Raw genomic sequence first — 16,341 nt, 5'->3', positions numbered from 1 at the left:
TTTGATTTGTATGAAGAAGAATGAGTCATTTCTCACTAAAAGAAAGATTTTGCATAGACTCACAGTCAAATGTTTTGAAATATCCACACAAACTGAAGTTACTGTACAGGTACAGCACAGGTTTGATCTGAAGAGTTTTTGTTGACATTTTGTGAACAAGTGAATGTCTCTCCTTCCAGATAGACCATTTATCAGCCTCGACTACAGAACTGGACCAGTGGTGGAGGTAACTGCTGGCCAGAAGTCATTCAAATTACAAGTGAATGTGTCTGCCTTCCCCACACCGGAAACACAGTGGTAAGACTCTCTTATGTATTCATTAAATCTAATGGGCAAATTTCCGAAAGCATAATTAAGCCTCACACAGCTGAGATGTGCAAATTAATTTAAGGGCAGGACACCTCAGCAAGAATGTAGTCTGTGCTGCAGTAACTGTGCTTTATGTGTGTGTTTGTGTGTTTGTGTGTGTGTGTGTGTGTCTTGTGTCCAGGTATAAAGATGGTAAGCTGATAAACCAGCGTCCAGAGTTCAAGATGAAAAGAATGAGGATGCACCTTAACCACGCTTTGGAGATTAGGGATGTTTGTCAGGAGGATTCTGGGAATTACACAGTGGCGCTGAAAAATAGTGCCGCTGCACTGGAGAGGAGGCTCAACATCACGCTTGTTGTCAACGGTAACTACACTGTTGGTCTAAATAATAACACCAGATGTTTTGTGATGTACAACAGTTGGCATTCCTGCTACAAAACTTAAAGAGAGGAAGATACAGTGCAGTGCATTTTAAGTTGTTTCAAACACAACAATGGAAGTATTATGGTAAGTGCTTGGCTTTAAACATAAAGGCATAATTAGGGTCTATCTGAAGTTCTGTTGTTGGTTTGAATCTGTGGGGAAAATTTTAATCTTTTTCTTTGCTGGAAAAAAGCTTAACTACTGCAAAAGCAGAAACACTGCATCAGTAAACCAAAGATGCACAAGTGGTTGATGGGGACAGACTGAGTAGCTGTGGGGCCTGCTCCAACTTCCTCTAATAGTGCAGATGGAACATCAGCGTATTGCTACCGCCCATATTTACAAATTACAGAGGGAGTGCAAAGATAGATTAGCTCATGAAGGTATCATGAATGATAAATCATAAATTAGTTTAAACACCAAGAGAATTTAAATGTCTCACAGCTGTGAATGGGAGTAAGAGGATGATTTTCTCCCTTTGACAAATGAGTCAAGGGTGTTGCCCTGTTCTGCCCAGTGAACATACTGGCTGTATGGATGGATTAAATGCCTCTCCTCTTCCCCAGTCCCCCCACAGATTCATGAGAAAGAAGTGGCAGACCCATCCAGTCCTTACCCCAGTGGCAGCAGCCAGACTCTAACATGCACCGCCTATGGTCTCCCAGCTCCTAACATCAGCTGGCAGTGGAGAGCCTGGGGCCCGTGTGTTCTCAACAGCACCCAAAGCAGACTGTAAGAAAACCTTCTCTCACATATACACACACTCACACACAGGACTGATATATCTTTGGAAACTCTGTGCAACCAGTGTGGGAGCAGATAAGGTTTGATCGAACAGGACAGAAAAAGCGAGAGGAGTGGGATGCAGTTAGTGAAGCGTTATGGGAGGACCAAATAACAAGAGGAGGTCAGTGTGAAATTACCCACTGGCTCAGAGCGAAGAAGAGAGGGAGGAGACAGTGAAGAAAGAGGTGGCGAAGAAAGCAAAGTGGAGGTGGATGAAAAGAGCAAAGATAAGGAGGGGGGTGGAGGAGAAGTAAACAGAGGAAAGAGAAGACGAAAGGAAAGTGCGTCTGTTCGATTTCCTCCCCCGCGCAGTGATAATGTGCCCGTTACTCTGCGGCTGATCCGCCATGGTTCAGCTCTCACACAGCAGTTTCGCTTTACAACATACACAGACAAACACATAATGTGTTCGTAGATGCTCACACATATGCAAGCACAGATTTACTTGCTCAGAAATGAACCTAAACCACCTATGTGTGTTTGAGCTCGTCTGTGTGCTACATAGCCTATCACACACATACATGCTTAATTGTACACATAAACTGACACACACACACAGTCACTTATTGCCAGGCATCGCCCTGGGCTTATTCTCACCTTCATCTTTGCTGAATCCCACAACATGATAAAACAGACTCTGTGGACAGTCATATACAGTAGATTTCAGTTACTTCCTCTTTGTTTAAGCCCCCGCTGTGTGGCTACGTCCACTGAAAACCCCTAATATTCACCTGCCTACTCAATCTTCCTCCAAGGCCTAATCTTTAAATTTATTGCTGTTTTCTTGACCTTTCCATGTGGGCGCACAAAAGGAGTGCAGACCTGAGGCGCCCACCCTGTGCTTATAGACAGTACAGACTGAAACACACAACAGTGGCAGGTTAGGCTCAACCTCAGCTCCCGCTGTCCAGTTCATGTTCTGTTTCGTGTACGTCCAATATGACATTTCATGGGCGCTAACTGTTGACCTTTTCTGGTGTATAAAAATTGAATTTCCTTTTTTAAATCTTATAGTCAAAAATATAGCGTAGGACTTAAAAATAAATTTGTCTCGGGTCACAGAAGTCTGCTGAGGTGTACTTGAGCAAGACCCTGAATTCAGCTGAGCTCTCTGCAAAGCTTGAAAAATTACCTTCCTAAGAGTGAAGATTCTCACACACGAGGACATTGTCTGTATTAGTCAGATTGCATGGAAATATATATATGTCACATGTGAGGACTTTTGTCCCATTTGGGGACAAAAGGAAGTCCCCACAAGATGTTGAGACTTATTTTTAATGAAATAGTTGGGAAATACACTATTTGCTTTTTTGCTAAGAGCTAGATGAGAAGAGCTCATATTTGTACACTAAACATGACGCTATATAGGTAGGAGACAGCTCGCTTAGCTGAGTATAAAGAGTGGAAGCTGGGGGAGCTAGTCTGGCTCCTTCCAAAGGGAAAAAAAAAAATCTCTAAACATCCAGCGTTCTTGAGAGTAAGCTAGTCAACGAGGAAAGAGGCCAAAAATATTTTTGGCATAAAAGCCCCCATAAAATGATAAGTTGTTTTTATGCTGTTGTTTTTATATGGATTAAACAAACGAGATATCTGTCTTAGTGATCTCTGGAGGTGCTGGTACGCAGATTGTGTTTCCTTTGGACAGAGCCTAGGCTAGCTTCTGATGTGCTAGGCTAATAGGCTACTGGCTGTAGCTTCATCTTTAGCCTGCAGACATGAGTTTATATCCCTACAGTATTGTCTAACACTGCCAAGGCTGGTTGAGATTTGTTTTTATTTGTTCAGTCTTTGTGTATAAAAAAGGTAGAAAGATAATTCTTACAAGTTCCTGTGGTATTCGTGTGGTATGACTGTACAGTAGGTAAAGCAGGTAAAGCAAATTCTGAGGTAACATATCACAGAAACTGTGGTGCTGTACCATAGATTTAGAACAAACTGCATTTTCTCAGGTAACTAACTCAGGTATGGTAGCACAGAGCCTGGGATGTGATCTTGTGATAAACGTCCCCAAATACCACACAGCAATTTACCATAAGCATGTGGTACACCTCAGAAAGTATGATACAATACCACCAAATGTATGGTACAGTACCGCAAATCATAAGGTACAGTTCTGTGGTAAGCATCCCAAAATACGACACAAGCCACCACAGGAATCTACCACAGGAGCATGTGGCAAAGCACCACAGGAACAGAGACTAGTACCACAGAAGTTATATGGTCTTTCCCACAGGAAGTTTTCTTATTGGTAAGAGTCTTCGTGAACGTGTATTTGGCACAACAGCACTAATGTCTACATGTAAACAAGCTCACAATTACAGTGCTAATATGTTGATGCTTAGTAGGTATAACGTTGTTCCCTGTCTGAGTTTAGCATGTTAATATGCTATCATTTGGTAACGAGTCCCAATCCAAAGTATTTTACAAATTAAAAGTTTGATCTGAGGAAATTTGGTGGGGGACAGATATGGAGCGACTGACAGACCTACACTACCATCCCACTGAGTCACAAGAGTCTGAAAACACGGCTTATATAAACATATCAGAGTTTGCATTAAAACATCTATTATGTCCAAAAATGTATACCCCTTTTCAAATCACCGACCTGCCTGCAGATAATAATAACTATAGCATCAAACGGTCAATAAGCTGATGTTTGTTAACAATGAAATACCCATTGTTAACAAACTTACTAAAAACAAGGTATTTTACTCACATAGTGCTCTTTAAATTAACAGTTTTATGTATGTGTAAATAAATTCGTATATTGATGAAGTATGCATACTGTTTGTAGATTATGAGTTAAATGAAATTGACCCTCAACATCTAAAATAGCTGAGCAGTGCCTTTAGGAGAAAATGCAGCACAACATTTCATTTCATGTTTCATTAGTTCTGGTAAGATGTTCACACTATGGATTTTCATAATAGCAACTGATACTGTAGTTTTTCCATTACTTGCCAGGACACTTAGCATAATTGCCTCGGCTTTAGGATACAAGCTGATGCTCGGATGTGAAATGCAATCCAGTGTGTGGAAAAGAAATTCTCATAAAACCTCAGGATGTCTGGTTTGATGGGCTTCTGACTTCTCCCCCACTGCCCACTCTCTGCTGTGCATGTCAATGAGGGGAGATGTCATGAATGTGTTTGTGTTTTTCTCCAGGGTCCGAAGAGACAGGAAGGGCCGGAGTGACAGGATCGCAGACTGTCAGAACTGGCAGGACATTAACTCGGAAAATGCAGTGAATGAAATTGAGGCTATTGAAACGTCTGACGAAGAGGTGGATGGACGACAAAAGGTTTATCGCAGCTGTTTAATTGTTACTGTTGCTCTTTGAGAAAGGTCTACCTGTTCCTATTCAAAAATCAGTAATATTATAAATGATTATGGGATTTGAATTTCTGTAAAAGAATGGCAGAATATGATTAGGACGTAACCCAGAAAAGACATTTACGTAAGTGGACTTATCTATGAACTGTGGTGTTTTTATGTAAGCGTCCCAAATTCTGAGCTCCATAACAAAATTTATCAATCAAGAGCCATTTCCACAGCAGAAATATTTAGAGCAGTCTTCCTCTGCAGACTTCCTGTAAAGACTGGTTATAAACACACCCAGACACACATGCAAGGGGGGCACATGTGCACATCCCCAAGCCTGTACATTTATAAACCACAACCATCAGAGGAAATGATCACACACGCAAACGTCCTGATGTTTTTTTCAGTCATACCTGAGTGAGTTTGCTTTTTGTTGGCCTGTCAGCACAAAATTGGGTTCGTGTCAGCTCAGAAAAAATGACATGACAGCGGATTGTACTTCCTCTGTAAAATATGCATGTTTTTCATCCAGATGAATTAAAAGTCTCATCCGTCTTCTCTCACCTCACAGAAAGTGAGCAGGCTTCAGATCCGAAATGCCAGTGTTTCTGTCATGTACAAGTGTTCTGCTGAAAACAAAGTTGGCAAAGATGAGCGGCTGATCTACTTCTATGTGACCAGTAAGTGTGTCGGGCTAGGCTGTATCCTGTGTTTCAGTAAGAACACACAGAATGGGTTTGCTCCCGCAAGGTCACCTCTAACGGTTTTATTTGCCCAGGGTTGAGATATCTGTCTGTGAGACTTCTGCCTACTTCCTGCCATTACAACGGAAGTGCATAGGCTTTAATATGTGGTGCTCACAGCATTGGAAAATCAGATTTACAAAATTCAGCAGCAACATTACTTTCTACCAAAGAACTTGAAGGGATTATTGAACAGGCCTCCTACAAGCCCGGGGGCAGAACCCCTAAGCACAAGCCTGTTTTGAGTGACTGTTATTAACATTTCTCAGTGGTAAGTCACAGGCTCAGTCAGAATTAAAGGAGTCCTGATCATGTTGTTCTTTCTCTTGATCCTTTAATATTGAGTATCAGAGTGTGAGCTTATGTTGAGTTTTATTGTACATTTAAGCCGACGTAGTGAAGTAATTTAAATGTTTGACAGCAGAATAGCCCTGTTCGAACAAACAGAAGTTTAGACTTAAGGTTAACATGTGAAATATCAGAAAAAAACACGTGAAACAACTGTGGCCAGCGCTGCAGGGAGGGAGCTGTGGTAGTCCGTCATTGGCTCATTATCCATCCATGCCAAAGAAATAGAAACTGTTCACAGTGAGGTTGGTCTGCAGGGTATCCAGGTACTGTTGAATTTTTTAAATGTCATTTTCCAATGCTGTGAGTACCACAAACAAAATCCACTACTATCAATTTTTAATCTTAAGCTGATCGTAGAAAACCAAAACTATCTATAGCTACCACTGGTAAAATATGTTCCCTTATATTGGGAGGGGATGAAGTAAGGGGGAGTGTAACCCAACCCGAGTCAACTCATATAACATATAATAACTATCTATAATATATCATATAATAACTTTCATTAATGTCCAGGGCACAAGCTCTGATTTGCAAGGTTACCTGATTGCTTCACCTGCCCCTGTCTATATCTTCAAAGCCATCCCTGAGGGCTTCAGTGTGGACGTCCAGCCCTCTGAGAAACCCCTGGAGCAGGAGAAAGTGTCCCTGTGCTGCAGCGCTGACAATTACACCTACGAGCAGCTGCAGTGGTACCGCCTGGACCCCAAGGCCCTGCAGGACGAGCAGGGCAAGCCCCAGGAGCTGGACTGCAGGAGCGTGCACCTCTATGCCAACGCGCTTGACGGCCAGCTCTCCTTCCAGGAGCACTCCAACAGCTGGGTCCTGGACTTCACCATCCCCTCCATACAGCTGCATGAGGAGGGGCATTATGTGTGTGAGGCTCAGAGCAGGCGCAGCGGGGAGAAACAGTGCCTGTTCAGATATGTCTCTGTCAAAGGTGAGAGATAAAAGAGGTGAAAGCTCCAGACACAGACATACACACATGGCCCGGCGTAGAGATTAGCTGCTCTCACCACAGCTAATTATAGAGAGAAGCTCAACCTCTGGCAGCAGAAACACACACACACAGGTCGCAGTAGGGCTGGTGCTGAGATGCTGTGGGCTTAAAAATAAATGCACTCACAATGAAGTGCCCACGCCGCCCGCTAACCCACATCAACACACACTGGAGAGAATACCTGGTGTTTGCACAGCATCAATATGTACTGATAGAAAACAGAGCTGAGGCGCTGCAGGGCTGAAACACATAAACAAATCCATTTTTCATTCATGTTGTGTGCTATAGCCTTGTATCAGTGCTTGGAGCATAGATGTACATCTAATAGGTTTTTTTTTTTTTTTTTTACTTTTTCTCTTTCTTCAATCCTGCAAGACCCTTCAGTAAATATCATGTTCATTTACAGTCCTCGTTGATTATCACTGTTCACAGCACCGCAGACAAGTCCTAGTGTCGATTTCCTTTTTCCTTCTCCTGCTCATTCTCTCCCTCTTTTGGGCCTCTCCCTCTCTCCGTAGCCCTGGAGGCGCCTCGGTACAAGCGCAGCCTCACCAACCAGACGGTGAATGTGACCGAGTCCCTGCGGATGGAGTGCGACGCGGAGGGCAGACCTCTGCCCCGCCTCTCCTGGTTCAAAGACAACCAGCCTCTCCACCAAATGTCAGGTGCGTGAACACACCTACGCAGGTGAGCCACACGTTTACACAACAGTGCAGCCGCCCACCTGCCAACCCAGCAGCCGCACACACACACACACACACACACACTCTCTCAGCAGCTTCTCATAAAGTTTAGCCCCTCTGGATTTTAATTTAGCTGAACTCGTATCCTGCCATGAGGTTCAGGTGAGTTCCCAGGGAAACTGCTGCACTCAGATTAAAGAGTGAGTGTTCAGTGAAACCATAAGCTTTGCTAATATTTACTCAGATACTGACAACTTTTGGCAGATGTTGTCATTTTTCTTTTTCTGTTGCACTTCCCATCATGATAAATGGCAGTCCTAGTAGAAACCAATATGGGTAGAAACAGACACACACAGATGCACAACCACCCACCAGCCCGCCCACACACGCATATTGTCGAACAAGCGTGTCAAACAGAACCAGTGACAAGAATTCATGTGTGGATGTTTTCGCTGCACATGTGCCCACACTCACACACACAAACACACCCCCGCATGCATAAAACCCCGCAGGCCGGTAGACGCAGCTCATTAGCTTTCGCAGCGTGTGTCTCTTCTTAACATCTGAAGGAGATGAGGGGATAGGAAAGGGTTGGGTTGAGGAGGTGGTGTGAGTGACAGCCGTTGCTCAGGGTTTAGTCACAGGGGCTGTCGGGACATGCGGCTCCAGGAGGCAGGAGGACTGGATTATAAATGAGCGAGGTCCAGAGGTGTGACAAGAAACGCAGAAGTGTTGTTGAAAATGTTGCTGACTTTATGATGTGAGAGGTAAAGAAGTCACAGCGCATTGTTTCACTGCCATTGAAATATGCATGTGTATGTGTATGTGTGTGTGTGTGTGTGTGTGTGTGTCACTAATCGTCACGTGTCACCTCCTCGCAGGGATCCAGCTGCAGGATTCAAACCGCACTTTGAGTATCCAGCGGGTGAGAGAGGAGGACGCCGGGCTTTACACCTGCAAAGCCTGCAACAAGCGTGGATGTGTTCACTCCTCAGCCGCCGTCAGGGTCATCGGTGAGACAGCCACACACACACACGCGCACACACAGACTGTTACATACATTCACTGAAACACCTGAATCTATTCACCGTTGACATTTACTTTGTCAAGTGCACTCAGGCCTGAAATCACAGTTGCCCTTGAGCTCACATCTTCACACACAAAGTGCACAGAAGGTCTGCGTGTTGAAGTAATTCACCCCTCACACTTTACACAGCTGCTGCAATTTTCTGTGCTTTTCTTACGTACAGCTCTCCAGACTAAAATCGAAGCCATTGACTGCTGGGACATTTCATATGCAGAGTGAATTATTTAATGGGTTTGCTGGAAATGGTTTCGTGATGAATGGCTGGGCTCAGTAAATGTCTTTTTGGCACATTGATGTAACCTAAAGATTAAATGTAAGGGGCTTGTGAGAAGGCTTGTCTCAATAGTTTGTGATACAGCACCTCCCACAGGTGGCGAAGAGTAATGGCACAAAAGAGAGATTACATAAGATGAGAGTGAAGGGATGGAAGGGTTTCTGATACTCACTGTTCAAAACATTCACATCTAAAAGCAACTGTCTTTCTTTGTTTCTTTTTTTTTCTGTCAAGGCTCAAGTGACAAGGCCAACGTAGAGATCGTAATCCTCATCGGGACTGGAGTCATCGCTGTTTTCTTCTGGGCCTTGCTCATCCTCATTTACTGCAATGTGAAACGGGTCAGAGGGCGCCACATTTCACTGTCTGTCTGTGTTTGTGTGAGAGACTGCCAGACGGTGACTGGGACACTTTAACCTTCTTGACACTCAACGTGTCTGTTGACATTTGAGCACAACCAGTTTGATCTCAGGGCGATTCTGTGATTTACTGCAGGGAGAGATCCTGATACCTCCTAGGAGGGAGCCCAGTTAGTCGCTGTTGCCAAGTGGCTCAAACAACAAGCACATCCATAATGAGACTCAATCTGATTTTTATTTCTCCTCATTTGTCATGTCACTCATTTATTAGAGCAGCACAATTGCTGGAGCAAAATCCACAGGGTGGTACTCTCATTAACAAATTCATTTAACGAGGACTTTTTTTCCCCTCTTTCTAACAGTGTCTCCTTCTTTCAGTTTTGTTCAAACACTTCCATCTATGTCATCACTTCTCTAGGGCAGCAGGTCTGTCACAAAAACTGTCCCAAAGGTGAAAAGCGTGTTGTTGACATGCCTCTGAGTAAAACCAGGTCGATGATCATGTACAGTCCACGGACGCCGGTCACCTAGGCAGCCAAATGAAAAATATCAAATAATCAACACTGAGTGAAAGCTTTGTACAAAACGTCCGCTGACTTTTCAGGAGATTAAAATGATTGCAGCTTGAATACGATTCATTTTTTTGAGTTGTCTGAGGTGATAAAACACAGAATACAGTTAAAAGCAGGAATTAAATTGCATTTTCTTGTGTGCTACAGGGTGCATATCTTTTCTGTGAGGAGTATTTTTGTGATGTGTTTCCATCATTTAGTAATTCAAGCTGTAATTTGCAGCCCTACCCCTCACCTTACACTTTCTCCGCTCTCTCTCTGTACCTCAGGTTAACCCAGCAGACATAAAGACAGGCTATCTGTCAATCATTATGGACCCAGGTGAGGTGCCTCTGGACGAGCAGTGTGAATACCTGCCCTACGACTCCTCGCAGTGGGAGATCCCCAGGGACAGACTCCGACTGGGTGAGCCACCGGGACGAGTGAAAGAAAAGAGTGGACGCTTTGGTGGATGTTGGAGGAGCACATGGGAGGGAGGAGGTGTATGTGAAGAAATATACAGGCAGGATGAGGGCGAATAGATGGATGAAACCGAATTACTTTTCCATTTCCAGAATCCGTAATGGCATGAGTTTGGATCGCAGCCAGCTGAGCAGAGTGCTGCCAAGTAAAGTGCTAATGTTAAATATGTGCTCATTCCCAGCACAGCTTTTTAAAAACACCCTGAGGAAAAGCATCTGTTCCACGAGGGCTACTTATGGGGACATGTTGTTTTTTGAAATGCTGCAATCCAGATTCTAATTCCTTGTCTGTATGGATGCCAGATGCATTTACATTTTGCAGCTATTCCCGACCACAGCCGACCACAAGCCTGCATAGATCAATGAGCATGAATGTTTTGTCATTTTTCTGTTCTCTCTCCCGACACAGGGAAGGTTTTAGGCCACGGTGCTTTTGGAAAAGTAATTGAGGCATCAATCTACGGCATCAGCAAGAGCAACAGTTTGGACACAGTCGCTGTCAAGATGCTGAAAGGTGAGATTCCTCTTTGAGTATAATGAGTGTTGTAGGAAGCCACTGTTCCACAGATTAAACAGCTCTGATATGTGCATATGCAGTCCTGTGTGTGCAACGTATGACTTGTTAGATGTACGTGTATAATAAACCAAATGTTTTTTGCATAATGTTGGGCGTGTGTTTCAGATGGCGCCACAGCCAGTGAGCACAAGGCCTTGATGTCAGAGCTAAAGATACTGATTCACATTGGTAACCATCTGAATGTAGTGAACCTGTTAGGAGCCTGCACCAAACCGAATGGTGAGTACACACATTTACATGGGCTACCATCTATGTGTGGCGTATTTTCATTATGTAATTGCAATAATTATTGTATTGTCTATGGCTCTGATATATAGCTGCAGAATTTCAGTGTGTCGACAAGAGATGGTTTTGTTTATGTTTATGTGGTTGTAATGCAGTTTCAGCTCCCATTCGTCTTCTTTGTCTCTGAAATATATGTTGTCAGGATTTATGAGGGTTTTGTTTTTTTTTGACATATTAAATTGAACTTTAAGTGGAATATTACTGCAGTATAACCTTGTTTGAACGGCGCTATTTGTTCTGTTGTTAATTCCTTTTTTATGAAGTGTTTACATCATTCTGTCTACCCCCTGCAGCTTTCACATCACTTTTTTTTTTTTAACAACAAACCAAATGAGAAAGTAAATATATCAATCTGACCTACAGAGCACATGTTTGAGGGGTGTACATCTGAAAATGTTTAGCCTGTTCACCCCAAACAAAATGAGCCTGGCAGATAATCTCTGGCAGGAAGTGCTTCAAGAATGCAGCCCCTAACTCTTTTGAATATGGCTTGAGAAAAAAAGGAGCTCTTATCACAAGGCAGAAATCATTTTAATGTTTTTCATCAAGTAAGAAAGTAATGTTAAGTGAAGTGACACATTTATAGCTGCTTTTATGCAGCGCTGTCATGATTTAAAAAAAAAAACAACATAGCTGACATTTAAGCTGTCTCTATCACCAGGTCCACTGATGGTGATAGTCGAATACTGCAAGTATGGGAACCTGTCCAACTTCCTACGAGCCAAGAGAGAGTTCTTCCTCCCATACAGGGTATCAAAACTGAAGCAGTTTCTACTCTTCTATATTTGTTTGTTCTGCTGTGATAATGCGACAGCAGCTGAATCTTCAGAAAGAAACTTGTTTTCTTTACTCAGCCACCATTTCTGTGTTTCCTTTATTGCACTCACAAACTCAGTAAAACTATAACACGTATCTTTTGTTTTCCTTTTGCATTGATTTTGGAGATGAGGCATTAAATTGTTTCTTCACATAGGACCGTTCTCCAAAAACTCAGAGCCAGGTGAGAAGGATGATCGAAGCGGGTCAAATGGACCAAAGGGCTCATCATTCACCTTCTCCATCGTCCTCCCGGCTCACCAGTCCTCAGAGTCCGTCATCCAATGCACCCAATCAGAATCCTGCTGTGGAGAAACGTGGGTCTCTTTTAATACACAAGAGTAAATGATTTAACTCATTGTCAAGTTACAAATGTGACTTAATTTCTCCTCCTTTTTCTTTCCATGGCCGCCCTTGTGTCCTGTTTTCCCTCTCTCCAGTGGAGGACTTGTGGAAAACGCCTCTGACAATAGAAGATCTAATTTGCTACAGTTTCCAGGTGGCTCGTGGGATGGACTTCCTGGCCTCCAGAAAGGTTAATTGTCAGCATTACAAAGGCAGTTTGAGAATGAGCTGTGGTGAATTGTCACCAGAGGTCCGCTTCAGAGGCAGTAGGTTGTAACCTGGATTATTCAGCTTTCAGTCAGTTGTGCTTGTTAATTAACCACATGACCATTTATGACTGGAGCTGAGCAGCAGCTCTGTACTGCACACTAATTCTAAGCAGCTTTAAGTATGTGGCATGTTCCCACATGAAAACTAAATTTAATTTATTCCAATCCCATTTTTCATGTGCTGTTAATGATCACTATTGTCCCATAATGCAGTGCAACAAGGAAATTCGGAAGTTACTCACAGCTGCAAAACATTAAAACAACCTTTAGTTCTCAGTGGCTTAAAAACATTTTGTGCTTTACCACAGTAAATGCATTATTTTCTGTTAAGCCTAAATGATAGTAGCGGAGCATTTAGCAGCTGAAGACCCAGACATTTCCTTTAGGAGTTGCTAGGTACCAAAAACAGAGCTAAAACAGAGGAGGAATATTGGACCTCCATTCACCATGTGGCCAAAAGCACAACTCCACATGAACGATAACGTTGCTCTGGAACTGGTGAATGTGTAGTTCACCACATCAACTTGAAAGATGATGATGTCAGTGTTGTGTTCACAGCTCCCGAATAAATCAAATTACATTTAAATTAACAATTAAATGAAAAAGTAAATAAAATTATATTGAAATTAAAAAGACAGACAGATAATCTACAGACTTTTCCCATGAAGCGCTGTGCAAATTGTTATCTCCAGTGTTATTGGATTACAGGCTACAGTCTATATTACGTATGAATCCACTGGTAATCGGATGAATGATGAAATTAAAATGGTGACAACAAAAGCAGTTACAACTGATCATGGATATGAAGGAACTGACCGGACGCTAAGCAGACTCTCTAGCACCATGGGCACGTTTACCTGACAGCTTTGTGCCTGGTGACACAGTCCAGTCCCATTCACAAACCGAGACTGAGCCTGAGACACACACACAGACGCAGACACAAACAGATTTTAAGTCAACAGATTATTAAAATAGCCTGTTTGCTATTCACTGTCTCCTGTAATTTAGAGAAAAAACAAGGTGGAGAAAATGCATACAAGCACAGCTTCAAAGGCACACACACCTGTCCGCAGTGTTATGATGTATGTGTGGTTGTGTGTGTATCCACAGTGTATCCACAGAGACCTGGCAGCCCGCAACATTCTCCTGTCAGAGAACAACATTGTGAAGATCTGTGACTTTGGCCTGGCCAGAGACATATACAAAGACCCAGACTACGTCAGGAAAGGCAATGTACGGCATCTTCACACTCACTACACTTTAGAGTTAAGCTCCTAGGTTTATTATCCATCACCATTTACTGTGGGGAAACTTTAAACTCCTTTTTTTTTGTTTTTTAAACCACCCACATACTGATTACCTTTAAAGATCAGCTGTCATTTCTGTTAATGTGACGTCTTGTAATATGTTTTTAATGTTCTCCCAGGCTCGTCTGCCTTTAAAGTGGATGGCTCCAGAGAGTATCTTTGACAAAGTGTACACCAGCCAGAGTGATGTGTGGTCTTTTGGAGTTCTTCTCTGGGAAATCTTTTCACTCGGTAAAGACAAGATCAAGGCACATTCATTTCATTTTTTATAGACAGTCATTTGTACAAAAATGAAAGGAAACAGAGTTTCAGCGCCGTCACTTCCAGAGGTGTGGAGTAGCTTTGGTTATAAGTTTCTATAAATCTCTGTTCCTGCCAAAAGCTAAAGCGAATTTATTCTTTGTGACCTTCTAGAAGAGTGAATCCTCATCAGTGTTCCCATTAATTAATGCCTCATCTTCCTTTTCTCCACCCTCAGGTGCGTCTCCGTACCCCGGGGTTCAGATTGACGAGGACTTCTGCAAACGATTGAAAGATGGCGTCAGGATGAGAGCACCGGAGACGGCCTCCCCTGAAATGTAAGCGTAAACCTTAATTTATTCTCTCTCTGAAACAAGAGTCTACTCTTGAATAGACGACGTAGGAGATGATATGGGATTGAATTTTCAGTTAAATTACTGAGTCAGGGATGTTGAAGACCTCAGCGTTGCCCATGTTGTGATGGTGCTGCCCTCTGCTGGTAGATATGGCATCATGCTGGCCTGCTGGCAGGGTGAACCCAAAGAGAGACCGACCTTCCCGGCACTGGTGCAAATCCTGGGAGACCTGCTGCAGGACAACAGTCTACCTGTAAGTTCACACTGCTGGAGAAACATTCATTATTACAAGTTATGTTTATGTTTTAGTTTTGTGAAGAGCTGTCAGTTCTCTATCTAAATCGTCTCCGCATTCCCGTAAGGATGGGAAGGACTACATCCCTCTGAATCACTCACAGAGCTCAGAGGACGATGGTTTCTCACAGGCCTCATCGCGGCCTCCGTCTGAAGAGGAGCTGAGACTGGCCTGCAACACTCTACCCACCAGGTACTAAAATATATTCACTCCTGTATTCCTTAAAGGCTCTGAAAACCTGCAGTGATTCTCGATCAGCTTCTTACCATGAGAAAATGGGCCTCACACTGTTTTCTGGATTTGGTTTTTTTTTTCCTATCGTGGGAAAAAGGAGATTTCATGTACTTACACACACCAATCAAGGTTTTAGCAATATTTGAATCTAAATGTGATGAAAGTTGGTGGATTGTTTGCGAGAAAAGAATCTCTCTGTTTCCTCTCCCATTGTTTCTAAAGGTCACACACTGTGGTATTGGAATTACATCATATTCCAGAAGTAATGTTACATTTTAAGATTATAAAGTCAGTAAAGATATTGTACTTTATACAAGGCCGCATGTTCCATCAAGAGCAAATTGTACGTTAAATTTCTTGCGGAATTTATACTGTAGGGTTCATGTTTATGAGCTGACATCATCTTTATTCACAACAAAATATGACTTAAATATAAAAAAAATCATATGCTGTTTCTCTCTTTGAATGCAACACATTGCCAGTGTTTTAGTCAAGTCTTGGCACTTGGACACCATCAGGACCCACTATCATGTATTAATGTGATCTTTTCTATACTTCCTGGCCAGATATTATAACTGCGTGCCCTTTGCCGGCTGTGTGTTTGTGGGACCCTCCAAAATATGCCAGCCCAGAGTGAAGACATTTGAAGAGTTGCCCCTGGAGATGCACCCACAGAAAGCTCCTCATGTAAGCTCCTTATCTTCCCATCAGTGGTTGGAAATGTGAACCGACTAAGTGACATTTTCTGAATGGCAGAGGACTCCGGGAATTTTCTCCCCAGATAATCACCAAAAATATTTGCTGCTGTCGGAGACAGACACAGCACACACAAAAAGTCAATGAATTCACATCATATGAAAATGTGTCTCTTCCCAGGATAACCAGACAGACAGCGGGATGGTTCTGGCCTCTGAAGAATTTGAGAGAATTGAGCACAAACACAGGGGTGGCATCTCAAAAAGGTTAATCTTACAAAAGCATCGACGCTTATTACTGTCTGAAACTGAAACTAACACTCAAGAGATATACGGCCTGTTATTTAGTGACAGTGTTTGTCATCTGGACTGCTATATACTTATTACTCACAGTGAAACTGTCAGGCTAACATCATAACATTAGTTTGAGAGTCAATATGAAAAAACAGTCATTCTCTCTTGCTTGGAAACATGTAGAGTGGAGTCACTCACAGCCTTTTGTGGAGCGAAACTACAGTAGATTTGCAAAGGAAATACGCATCAGTGGAGTCTCG

General features: G+C 42.8%; 1 protein-coding gene across 1 annotated transcript in view; it reads left to right on the top strand.

Annotated features, from left to right (window-relative positions):
* Window positions 1-16,341, top strand: part of flt4 (fms related receptor tyrosine kinase 4) — a 41,665-nt gene that overhangs the window by 24,357 nt on the left and 967 nt on the right. The window contains exons 8-29 of the mRNA XM_071457036.1: window positions 180-297; window positions 491-675; window positions 1,301-1,466; window positions 4,686-4,821; window positions 5,413-5,521; window positions 6,513-6,872; window positions 7,451-7,597; window positions 8,497-8,628; window positions 9,211-9,317; window positions 10,177-10,312; window positions 10,778-10,882; window positions 11,051-11,164; window positions 11,892-11,980; window positions 12,204-12,363; window positions 12,487-12,581; window positions 13,771-13,893; window positions 14,087-14,198; window positions 14,446-14,545; window positions 14,711-14,816; window positions 14,926-15,050; window positions 15,659-15,779; window positions 15,969-16,054. Coding sequence (XP_071313137.1) covers window positions 180-297; window positions 491-675; window positions 1,301-1,466; window positions 4,686-4,821; window positions 5,413-5,521; window positions 6,513-6,872; window positions 7,451-7,597; window positions 8,497-8,628; window positions 9,211-9,317; window positions 10,177-10,312; window positions 10,778-10,882; window positions 11,051-11,164; window positions 11,892-11,980; window positions 12,204-12,363; window positions 12,487-12,581; window positions 13,771-13,893; window positions 14,087-14,198; window positions 14,446-14,545; window positions 14,711-14,816; window positions 14,926-15,050; window positions 15,659-15,779; window positions 15,969-16,054 — 2,932 coding nt within the window. The remainder of the gene's footprint in view (window positions 1-179; window positions 298-490; window positions 676-1,300; window positions 1,467-4,685; window positions 4,822-5,412; window positions 5,522-6,512; window positions 6,873-7,450; window positions 7,598-8,496; window positions 8,629-9,210; window positions 9,318-10,176; window positions 10,313-10,777; window positions 10,883-11,050; window positions 11,165-11,891; window positions 11,981-12,203; window positions 12,364-12,486; window positions 12,582-13,770; window positions 13,894-14,086; window positions 14,199-14,445; window positions 14,546-14,710; window positions 14,817-14,925; window positions 15,051-15,658; window positions 15,780-15,968; window positions 16,055-16,341) is intronic.

This window comes from Trachinotus anak, unplaced genomic scaffold (genome assembly GCF_046630095.1).
Source record: "Trachinotus anak isolate AG129_WGS33_773 ecotype Australia unplaced genomic scaffold, CSIRO_AGI_Tana_v1 ptg000021l, whole genome shotgun sequence".
Classification (NCBI taxonomy): domain Eukaryota; kingdom Metazoa; phylum Chordata; class Actinopteri; order Carangiformes; family Carangidae; genus Trachinotus; species Trachinotus anak.
Note: the sequence above shows the minus strand (reverse complement) of the source record. Positions and strands in the feature narration are given on the sequence as shown.